General features: G+C 49.6%; 4 protein-coding genes across 4 annotated transcripts; 3 read left to right on the top strand and 1 right to left on the bottom strand.

The window, feature by feature from the left end:
• Positions 1–1,251: 1,251 nt before the first annotated feature.
• Pdw03_7554 (Allantoate permease) lies at positions 1,252–1,970 on the top strand (the record flags this gene model as incomplete). Its single annotated transcript, XM_066101688.1, has 2 exons — positions 1,252–1,258; positions 1,522–1,970. 2 exons carry the CDS (start codon positions 1,252–1,254, stop codon positions 1,968–1,970), a joined length of 456 nt encoding a protein of 151 aa, XP_065956771.1.
• Positions 1,971–6,023: 4,053 nt separating this feature from the next.
• Positions 6,024–7,742, top strand: Pdw03_7553 (tRNA (adenine-N(1)-)-methyltransferase non-catalytic subunit trm6; the record flags this gene model as incomplete). Its single annotated transcript, XM_014678282.1, has 2 exons — positions 6,024–6,109; positions 6,170–7,742. The coding sequence occupies 2 exons, from the start codon at positions 6,024–6,026 to the stop codon at positions 7,740–7,742; spliced, it is 1,659 nt and encodes a 552-aa protein (XP_014533768.1).
• A 289-nt stretch (positions 7,743–8,031) lies between these two features.
• Positions 8,032–8,931, bottom strand: Pdw03_7552 (ARP2/3 complex, p21-Arc subunit; the record flags this gene model as incomplete). The annotated part of the gene is made up of 6 exons (XM_014678283.1): positions 8,032–8,079; positions 8,137–8,215; positions 8,278–8,390; positions 8,458–8,729; positions 8,824–8,869; positions 8,926–8,931. 6 exons carry the CDS (start codon positions 8,929–8,931, stop codon positions 8,032–8,034), a joined length of 564 nt encoding a protein of 187 aa, XP_014533769.1.
• A 120-nt stretch (positions 8,932–9,051) lies between these two features.
• Pdw03_7551 (ATPase, AAA-type, core) lies at positions 9,052–10,606 on the top strand (the record flags this gene model as incomplete). The annotated part of the gene is made up of 6 exons (XM_014678284.2): positions 9,052–9,103; positions 9,176–9,314; positions 9,367–9,454; positions 9,524–9,698; positions 9,754–10,137; positions 10,200–10,606. The coding sequence occupies 6 exons, from the start codon at positions 9,052–9,054 to the stop codon at positions 10,604–10,606; spliced, it is 1,245 nt and encodes a 414-aa protein (XP_014533770.2).
• Positions 10,607–11,207: the final 601 nt, after the last annotated feature.

Below are 11,207 nucleotides of genomic sequence, written 5' to 3'. Positions count from 1 at the left end.
CAACCACCCACCATGCCACCAATTAGTACTCAATCCTCTCGAAATTCAATAGAGCAAGAGTGTAGGATCTTACTAGCTATCCAGGCTTTTAAGAATCACAAAATCTCTTCAATTCGTGAGCTAGCCCGTATTTTTAGCGTACCACGTTCGACTCCAAGACCGCCTCCGTGGCCACCAATATCACGCGAATATTTCGCGCTAACTACTATAAATTAACCCAGTTTAAAGAAAAGCCTTTAAAAATAGATAATCTCTATAGATTCTCGTGGAGTAGCCCCCTAGCCCTCTATAGTATAAGAAATAGCGAATCTTCTCCTTAAAAAGCGTGGAAATACCCTGGCTCTTTTAGTCGGCTAAAATTAAATTACGAATTATATAAAACGATACCCTCTCCTTTCCTCCTAGTTCTCGAAACGATGTAATTACGAGTGTGCGAAATACGAAGACCTAAAGATTATTTAGGGGTGGTTTCATCTAGACTTCCTGTCAGGGTGCGGGCTGGCAGGACGGTATGATAGGAGATGACTGGCAGGGACAGGTCGTAACAGATCAGATTCTCATTGACAGGTACAGGCACAGGCAGGGGCAGGCTAATATACAAGACGTAGCTCGAAGAGCTACAACAGGATCTAGAACTGAAGTTCAAGATAAACAGGTCGGAGATCACGTGCCGTGATCTTCCTTTTACTAAGCATTACGGTTCACACCGTGACAAAAGGGTCGGGTTTCGGGCTTTTGGAGCTTTTTGAGCTTTGCGGAAGTCTAGTTTAATCTTATTTAAAGAACTATCCTTTAATTTAGGATTAACTAAGATAATATGTTGAACGAAATACAGCGTACTTTTCCACTAGACCATAACAAAAACCAAGATTCCTGTTTATGGCCTAGGGGGGCCGTATTTGAGGTTTGACATAATATTTATAACTTTAACTAAACCGGTTTCGCTATAGGGTTAACTACTACTCTAAAGGTTATTATAAGGAGTGAATATACTGTTACGCACTGCCTAACTGGTCACAGTTATGTTAAAAGCTTTCCTGATTATACTTGCCTGTGCTGATCCTCCAACGTCAACGATCTGCTTCTCAACCGAGCTGTTGCTGCGCACAGTCTTAATCCAGCCTAAGTCCTTTTGAGGGTATCGAGGAACGATGCCAGGTAGAGCGCCGAGTAGATCTATACCGCAGTATTGGTCTGCTCGTAGGTGTTGTCAAGTGATAATATAGTTAATGTGTCACGGTGCGAACCGTGATGCTTAGTTAGAGGAAGATCACGGCACGTGATCTCCGACCTGTTTATCTTGAACTTCAGTTCTAGATCCTGTTGTAGCTCTTCGAGCTACGTCTTGTATATTAGCCTGCCCCTGCCTGTGCCTGTACCTGTCAATGAGAATCTGATCTGTTACGACCTGTCCCTGCCAGTCATCTCCTATCATACCGTCCTGCCAGCCCGCACCCTGACACTACGTAGCTCCTACCCCTAGGAGTTGACTGTCTGAAAATGTCTGAACCGCCCCGAAAGCCCCCGAACTGAACTCTGGTAGACCCGGTCCTGAGCAGACCGCTACCACTGAAGAACCGCCTGCTACCACTGAAGAACCGCCTGCTACCGCTGAAGAACCGCCTGCTACCACTGAAGAACCGCCTGCTACCACCGAAGAACCGCCTGCTACCGCTGAAGAACCGCCTGCTACCGCTGAAGAACCGCCTGCTACCACCGAAGAACCGCCTGCTACCGCTGAAGAACCGCCTGCTACCACTGAAGATCCGCCTGCTACCACTGAAGAACCGCCTGCTACCTGTAAAGTCCCGTCCGAGGAACCTGCCTGCACGACCAACTGGTCTCGAGAAACGAGACATTGCAGCCGTATCGCTAGCTGCGTGTGCTGCGTATGCAAGAAAGAAATACAGCATGTTCGCAATTACAACCGCGGACATCGAGACTGCACTGAACCCCAAGACCGACACTGAACCTGACCCCGTGTCTGCACTGCCTGAAGAGTTTAGAGACTTCGCCGAAGTGTTCTCACCCAAGGAAGCCGAGCGCTTGCCACCCCACCGATCATACGACCACAAGATGGTCTTACAAGAGGACAAACCCTTACCTTTTGGGCCCCTCTATCCCATGTCCCGAAATGAGCTCGATGTCCTGAAAGACTGGATCGAAGATAACCTGAGGAAAGGGTTCATTCGGCCCAGCTCCTCGCCCGCTACCTCGCCTGTTCTGTTCGTGAAGAAACCCGGCGGAGGTCTCCGCTTCTGCGTGGATTACCGTGCACTGAACGCAATCACTGTTAAGGACCGTTACCCGTTGCCGCTGACCAAGGAAACCCTGAATAACCTGAAAGGGATGAAGTTCTTTACGAAGATTGATATCATCTCCGCCTTCAACAATCTGCGAATTGCGAAGGGACAAGAATACCTGACTGCCTTCCGTACGAGATTAGGACTGTTCGAATCATTGGTGATGCCATTTGGTTTAACTGGAGCCCCCGCATCCTTCCAACGATTTATCAACGACACGTTACGAGAGTACCTGGACTGTTTCTGTACTGCTTACCTGGACGATATCCTGATTTACAGCCGCACGCGTGCGGAACACATAGAACATGTACGAAAAGTCCTCCAGCGCCTCCGAGAGGCAGGCCTGTTCGCAAAACTATCGAAATGCGAATTCTGTGTGTCCGAGACGAAGTTCCTTGGTATTATCATCGGTGAAGATGGTATCCGTATGGACCCCGACAAGATCGAAACGATCGTGAACTGGAAAACACCGACCTGTCTGACTGATGTGCAAGCCTTTATTGGTTTCGGCAACTTCTACCGCCGCTTTATCAGAGACTTCTCGAAAGTCATCGCCCCGCTCGTGAGACTCACGAAGAAAGACGTCCGTTTCGAATGGACACCTGTCTGCCAGCTGAGCTTCGAAGCCTTGAAGAAGGCGTTTACATCTGCCCCGGTTCTGAAAGCGTTTGACTGGTCCAAGGAGATAGTCCTGGAAACAGACGCGTCTGATTTTGTCTCTGCCGGTGTACTGTCTCAGTACGATGACGCTGGAATACTGCACCCTATCGCATTTTTCTCGAAAAAACACTCCGCCGCCGAGTGTAACTATGAGAAATACGGTAAAGAACTGCTAGCCATAATCCGCTGCTTCGAAGAGTGGCGTCCCGAACTGGAGGGCACACCCTCGCCCGTGAAGGTCATAACTGACCACCGCAATCTGGAATATTTCACGACAACGAAACTCCTGAACCGCCGCCAAGCCCGATGGTCTGAATTCCTGTCCCGGTTTAACTTCAAGATCACGTACCGTCCCGGAAAACAAGGTGCAAAGCCCGACGCCCTGACCAGGAGGTCAGAGGATATCCCTAAAGAGGGAGATGAGCGCTTAGCGCATCAGAGCCAGACTGTTCTGAAGAAAGAAAACCTACAGATAAACGTCACAACACGACAGAGAAACGGAGTCACTACAACCACTCCACCTGAACTGCCAGACCTGCCAGAAGAACCGCCTGCTACCGCTGAAGTCCCGCCTACTATCACCGTTCCGCCCGACATTGCCGATCCGCCCATCACCGCTGCTCCTGAAACAAGAGTCCGATTCATCGAGAACAACCTGCCCGAACCACCATCTACGATCAAGGATTTACTGCTGGAAGCCTACAACCAAGATAAAGTAGTACAATCTATCCTGGAAGCGTTAGACAAGAACGCTAGCCGTCACCCTGAGATTACACTTGCCGACTGCGAACGAAGAGGCAACTACCTCTACTACCGGAACCGCTTGTACGTCCCTGACAACGATGAACTGAAAGCTGAAATACTGCGCCTGTGTCATGACAAGCCCACCGTGGGACACCCTGGCCGGTCGAAGACCTATGAACTGCTGTCCCGAGAATACTACTGGCCTAGAGTATACCAGTACGTGAGCGACTGGACCAAGAACTGCCATACCTGCCGCCGTATCACCCCCGCCCGAGAAGTCCGTCAAGGGATCCTGAGACAACTGCCCGTACCTGAGAGAGCCTGGCAAGATATCAGCATGGACTTCATCACGCACCTGCCCCTGAGCTACGGTTACGACGCCATCCTAGTCGTGGTAGACCGTCTGACCAAGATGAAGCACTTCATACACTGCAAGGGAACCTGCAACGCTGAAGAAGTCGCCCGCCTGTACACCCGTCATGTCTGGAAACTGCACGGCCTGCCGAATACCGTTGTATCTGACCGAGGACCCCAGTTCGTGGCCCAATTCTGGAAACACCTGACAAAGCGCCTGCGAATCACCAACCTGCTGTCAACCGCTTATCACCCGGAAACTGATGGCCAGACTGAACGCGCGAACGCCGTACTGGAACAATACCTCCGAGCGTATGTGTCCTACTTACAGGATGACTGGTCTGAATGGCTCCCGCTGGCCGAATTCACTGCAAACTCTCAATACTCCGAGAGCACCCGAGTTTCTCCGTTCTACGCGAACTATGGGTTCCACCCCCGCATCGGGTTCGAACCATCCCAGCCTGCCAGTCACCCTGCGACCCGAGACGCGGAAAAGTTCGCTACACGAATGCAAGAACTGACTGAGTACGTCCGCGCCGAGATACTGTCCGCACAAGCCCGATACGAAGAACAAACGAACCGTCACCGCGCCCCTGCCCGCCGATACCGTCCTGGACAACTGGTCTGGCTGAACGCCAGGAATATCCGAACCCTCCGCCCGCAGAAGAAACTGGACTGGAAGAACCGAGGCCCCTTTAAGGTCCTAGAAGCTATAAGTGCACACGCTTACAAGCTCGAACTGCCTGCTAGTATGAAGATCCACCCTGTGTTTAACGTCAGCCTGCTACAGCCTGCCGCCACGAACCCGGTAAATGGACAAGTTACTGAACCCGCACCGCCTGTCGAAGTCGAAGGACTGGAAGAATGGGAAGTTGAAGACATCTTAGATTCCCGCTGGGAACGACGAGGCCGAGGAGGCCCGCGTCTGAAGTACACCGTCAAATGGATTGATTACGACGAACCCACTGAAGAGCCTGTTGAATACCTGGACCACGCCCGCGAAACCATACGGAACTTCCACCGAAGATACCCGCACAAGCCTCGCCTCGACGGAGCTCGGCTCTAAGGGAGGGGGTACTGTCACGGTGTGAACCGTAATGCTTAGTAAAAGGAAGATCACGACACGTGATCTCCGACCTGTTTATCTTCAGTTCTAGATCCTGTTGTAGCTCTTCGAGCTACGTCTTGTATATTAGCCTGCCCCTGCCTGTGCCTGTACCTGTCAATGAGAATCTGATCTGTTACGACCTGTCCCTGCCAGTCATCTCCTATCATACCGTCCTGCCAGCCCGCACCCTGACACTAAAAACCCCTTTGAATTATATCTAATTATAAAAGCAAGCTTTATCAATTAAAGTATTGCTTCGTATAAGATTAAGGAGCCCTCCGAGTCCTCTGAATTCCGCTATAAGCCAGGTTTTAAAGGCGTATTAGATCACTATGCAATCCGCCGTACTTCTCGAGAAAGAAGTTAGCGAATTACGCGCTGCCAACGAGAAGCAGAAGCAAAAGCGTACTAGGTCCCGGAGGTAGATACCTACTGAAGAAGGCCTCTCAGTTCTTGAAGCTTCTCAATTGATTACTGAGCCGGTTGAATCGGTTGAAGCGCCTCCCCCCCGCTGGCAGAGAAGGCCTTCGCCACCTTTACAGCCCCGAACGAGAGCATTACCAACATGCGGGTTAGATAAAAGTCAGGGTCATAAAAGAAATGTATATTCAGAGAATAGATCAATTTAGTGTATTTAATTTAATGGAGTTTTGGTTGAGTTGTTTGTATTTGAAATTAGTAGGTTTGGTTGGGGTGGCCGGCTCGCTTGTGAAATACGTTATCATTATTCCGGACTATCTATCCACCCGATTGTGAGAAATTTCATCCTCTGATTGGTTGGAATTCTATAGGCCATAAAAGTCCCCAGAATAATTTTGTCGAGGAGCTCGAGGCAAAGCTATTCCATCACCGTCATGCATTCCTATATTCGTCCGGGCCAGTTCGTGGGTATTCGGCTCCAGTCGGATCAGTTAAGACTCATCCAGATAATCCCTGATACGTAAGTCTTTTCTACTTCATGCGGGAATAGATTCCATCGCAAGAACTAACAATCGATCAGAATCGTCAATTTGAGTAGATTTGGTAGCTTTGCTGCCAACCAGATTATTGGACGGCCATTCTATTTCACCTTTGAAATTCTTGATGCGTGCGACGACGCTGGCCATCAATTACGCGTCGTGTCAGCTACCGAGTTACACGCGGAGACCCTCCTCGCGGATGGGGAGGGTGATGGGGAGGGTGAGGACGTGGATACTGGCGAAAATGGATTACCGATGCGAACAAATCGACAAATCAATGATGAAAACTCTTCCCAGAAGTTGACTTTGGCGGAAATTGAAGAATTGAAAAGAGAAGCCGGTGGCGCGGGAAAAGACATTGTCGCGAAGCTCTTGGAATCGCACAGCGCAATAGACCAGAAGACCGCATTTTCTCTTGCCAAATACACGTTGCGGAAACGAAAGAAGTATCTGAAGCGGTTTACCGTCCTCCCCCTGGACGTTGGCCTGCTCGCCAATTACTTGATCGAAGAACGGGATGCGCAAAAGGCCATGGAGCTACGGGACGAACACATCGGTCTCATCGGTTGCTGGGGTAATGTACATCATAGCGGAAATGTTGAGGTGGGTGATGGAATGAAGCCACATGGACGTTATGCCATCGTTGATGAGACTGGTGGACTTGTTGTTGCCGCGATGGCTGAGCGCATGGGAATTCTATATCCCCATGATGCCGAGGAAGACCCAACAGAGGAGCAAGGTGCTCCAACCCCCAGCACCTCTGAATCACAACCTACCTACGGCCCCTCGAAGCCCCGGCGCGTACGTCCCCAGCCAATGTCTGCTACTACCAACACCATCACCGTTATCCACCCATACTCCCAACCGAACTTGTCACTCTTGAAATTCTTTGGCTATGACACCAACAACCCCGATGAATCCCACCCACTCCACACCCATCTCAAATCAATTTCCTGGATGCAGTTGGCTGACCCCAATTCCGACCCACTCTATGCCAATGAACCACCCATCATACCCGCAGAGGAATTGGCCGAGCTGAAACAAAGCAGGCGCACTGCGTATTACCACAAGCGCAATCGATGGGGGCGTGTCAAAGCAGTTGTGGATGAGAGCCGGGCCGGTAACTTTGATGGACTGATTGTGTCCACCTTGTTAGAGCCAGCAAGCGTACTAAAGACCATGGTCCCGCTTCTTGCGGGGTCTGCCCCTGTCGTCGTGTATTCTCCGACAGTAGAGTCTCTGGTTGAATTGACAGACATGTACTCCACTGCTCGGAGGACCGCATTCATCAACAAAAAGCGAGAACTGGAGTCACAAGGCTCAGAAGGAGAGGCTGTTGATTTGTCCTCACTTCATGAAGAATTCGTGGTTGATCCGACGATTCTTCTTCCACCTACCTTGCAAACATCGCGTGTGCGCCCTTGGCAAGTTCTGCCCGGAAGAACCCACCCCCTTATGACTGGACGTGGTGGCGCAGAAGGCTATCTCTTCCATGGTGTTCGCGTGTTCCCCACCACACAGAATATCCAAGCCGCTGGCAACGTTCGCAAGAGACGAAAGGTGGAGATGACATCTACCCCTTTCAGTGATCGAGATGTGGAGATGACGTCCTAGTTTTCATGAATGTACGCCGTAAACGCCCTCAAAATAGATTCAATAGTATTTCAATGTACAGTTATATCAAATAACTTCTTTTTTTCGCGTGATCCAACTTCATCTTACTGCTACCCCTTCTTTACTCATCGTGTTGGTGCTTGCTATTGATGAGGTTGAACCCCAGATGTGCAAGTATCCACGTCGAAGCTTCTCTAATCGCTCCGGGCTCGGCTCTGGGCTTGAATCAAGTATCAAATTCATTCTATGCGCTGAATTTCATCAAACAATATAAAGCAACGCCCATCGTCTAGAGACTCTTTCCCATGAACTTTCTCTTCGTGAAACTCAGCCAGAACTAGAATGAGTTAGTTTTTGGGACAGATCAAGAGTGTAATTATTTGTTCTTGCTTACTTTTGATGGCCCAACTCCACCAGGGTATAATCTAGCGTGTAGGCGGATGGCAATCTCCTGTCGCACCTGAGAGATAAACCTGAAGGTACAAGAACCGGTTAGCTAAAATTGCTCTGCAGTATATAGCAGCGAAGATCTCACTGGCGAAGAGTCTCGGCATCCTGGCGGTCACGCGGGGGCTCAAAGGCCTGATTCAGCGGGAATGACACATCACCGGGAATAGCAAAGTTGTCGAGGGCGGCGTTGGTCAGGGCCTGGGGATACAATTGTCAAAGATAGTTCTTCTACATCTGGCTTTTCATATGGGGTATCAAAACTTACCTTCTCCGCTTCACGGGCATTCATAGTTGGTTTGACCTTCCCGAGGCAGTCGCTGATAAACAGAGTTCCATAGATGAGCATGCGATCAGCGGGGCCGTTGATCTCGAAGTTGCGGAACAAGACATTGGCGCGGAAGAGCGATAGAATTTCATCAACGCAATCATACGATTCACTTTCTGGCGACACATCGAGGTCGTCGGTGTTGGGAAGCGGGGGCAATGTGTATGCGGGGCCACGAGTACGGGTTCGGAGGGGAAGGATAGGGAAGTTTCCTAGTCAGGAGACATTGTATGGTCAGTTTGGTTTTTTCAATGTCGATTCATAGCTTAGGAACTCCTGCGCTAGACATGATAGGAGTTCTCATACCTATCACGGGGACATCGCGGTCCTCCAGGAAGATGGAGTGGTATGCCTGCGTTGAAGGTTAACAAGGTGGCTTCAGGGACAAATCAAGAAATCAAACCATACAGGCATTGTGAATGCGTCAAATAAATTAAACAGCAAGTTCAATCAAAGAGACCGCGAAGGGGACAAGTTGACCCGTTGGAGGTTAGGCAGTTGAGGGATGTCATCTGTGGAGCCCCCCCAAGCTCCATGATTTTCCGCCCCGAGCCTCTTAACGCGCTCCACGCGTCAACACATTTAGGTACTTTTTTCGCGATTTTACCTGCTCTTCTTGATAGGACTGTTGATATTGACTGTTTTATGTCCACTGAAGGAACCTTCATCATGTCAGACTACGAGGATGAAATGGACGTGGATGCGTCCAAGGACGTGCAATTTAGCTCCGACAATGCCAGTGGAAAAAAGAGAACCGTCGCCGATCTGCCAGTCGAAGCTCAGGACAATTTGCCATGGTAAGATTTGAAATTGTGTCTATTGCAATTTTACCACTAAACAGCTTCCCAGGGTTGAGAAATACCGACCGAGCAGCCTGGATGATGTCTCTGGCCATCAAGACATTCTCGCAACTATCAACCGGTTCGTGGAGACAAATGTAACAAATGCCTCTGTTTAAAGGTGTATTATAGGCTTATTATAGGCTTTGACTAACCTTCTCATAAAGCGGCTTCCCCATCTCCTCCTCTATGGACCTCCAGGAACTGGAAAGACCTCCACTATCCTAGCCCTTGCACGGCGGATCTACGGTACCAAAAACATGCGACAGATGGTGTTGGAGCTGAATGCAAGTGATGATCGTGGTATTGATGTTGTTAGAGAACAAATCAAGACCTTTGCAAGTTTGTGACCTAGGAGTCTCAAGTTGAACTACAAGCTTACTGTGAATACCAAAAGGCACCAAACAGATCTTCAACATGGCCCCCCAAGGCACTGCTGGCTCCCCTTTGGCAGGATTCAAGCTTATCATTCTAGACGAAGCCGATGCGATGACTTCCACCGCACAAATGGCCCTCCGCCGTATCATGGAGCGCTACACATCCAATACCCGATTCTGCGTCATTGCCAACTACACACATAAGCTGTCACCAGCACTCCTGTCCCGGTGTACTCGATTCCGGTTTAGTCCCTTGAAGGAAGTTGACATTCGGACCTTGGTCGACAAAGTGATAGAGAACGAGGGGGTCAGGATGCAGCCCGATGCGGTTGATAGTTTAGTGACCCTGAGCAAAGGTGACATGCGACGAGCCCTAAACGTGCTCCAGGCATGCTTTGCCAGCAGTCAGTTCATGTCCTTTGTCCTTGCTCATATCCAGCCCAATTGACCGATGTTATCTTTTCAGGTATCCCGCTGCCAATGAGAGACGCTCCTAAAGCCCCTCGTCCCAAGCCCGAGACTGTCACCAATGCGACAATCTACGACTGCATTGCCGCCCCACACCCGTCCGATATTCAAGAAATTATGACCACCATCCTCTCCACCAGCGATGTCACTTCCTGTCTGAACACAGTGCAAACTCTCAAGACAACCAAGGGTCTAGCTTTGGCCGACATTCTCTCCGCACTAGCAGACCAACTCCAACAGCTTGAAGTCCCCGCTCAAACTCGTATCACGTGGCTCGAGGGGCTGGCCGAGATTGAATGGCGACTTGCTGGGGGCGGTTCGGAAGCTATTCAGACTGGAGGGCTGGTCGGCGTGGTGCGAAATGGATGTGAGTTAATGAGTGACAAGGGTGTCATGGTGGCATAAGTACAAGCGATATGATCTAAATATTCTCTAATATTTTATGTTTCTTCATGTCACGATATAAATGTAGCAATCTAGATAGAACAGGGGCTTCAAGAAAGATCAAATTTTTTCGACCATTTCCGATCAACCTCGAGCATGGAAATCGAGAGGTCTGCATTACCTAAATCAGGCATGTTTGTAGTTCAAAAAGGCTCTATCGTAATTTCATTGTCACTACCGATATATCCGCTACACTGTACTCTCTCTCTCTCTCTCTCTCTCTCCGCTACTCTCCGCTATCGCAGCTCCGAGGCCTACCGCGGAGATCTTTTCAATTATATAATTTGAACTGCTAACTAACTATGTTGACCAATGACTTGCCTATAAAATTCCTCCACTAAACTACTCTCGGACTAATTACAACACACTCAATCTCCCCCCCCCCCCCCCCCCCGCTTAGCTGACAAGCTTAGGATTTGAAGAAACACTAACCCTGACTGGGGGAAGAGTCAACGGGGTTTGCTTGCAAGAGCTTGGCATTTGACGTGAAGTAGATAAAAAGGGTTCATACCCCGGGGGGTTTTTTTTAACCTTTTTGTTTGGGCTGCTTCTCGATTTCTTC

The sequence above is a fragment of the Penicillium digitatum genome, chromosome 2 (genome assembly GCF_016767815.1).
Source record: "Penicillium digitatum chromosome 2, complete sequence".
NCBI classification, from domain to species: Eukaryota; Fungi; Ascomycota; class Eurotiomycetes; order Eurotiales; family Aspergillaceae; genus Penicillium; species Penicillium digitatum.
This window is presented reverse-complemented; position numbering and strand designations above follow the sequence as displayed.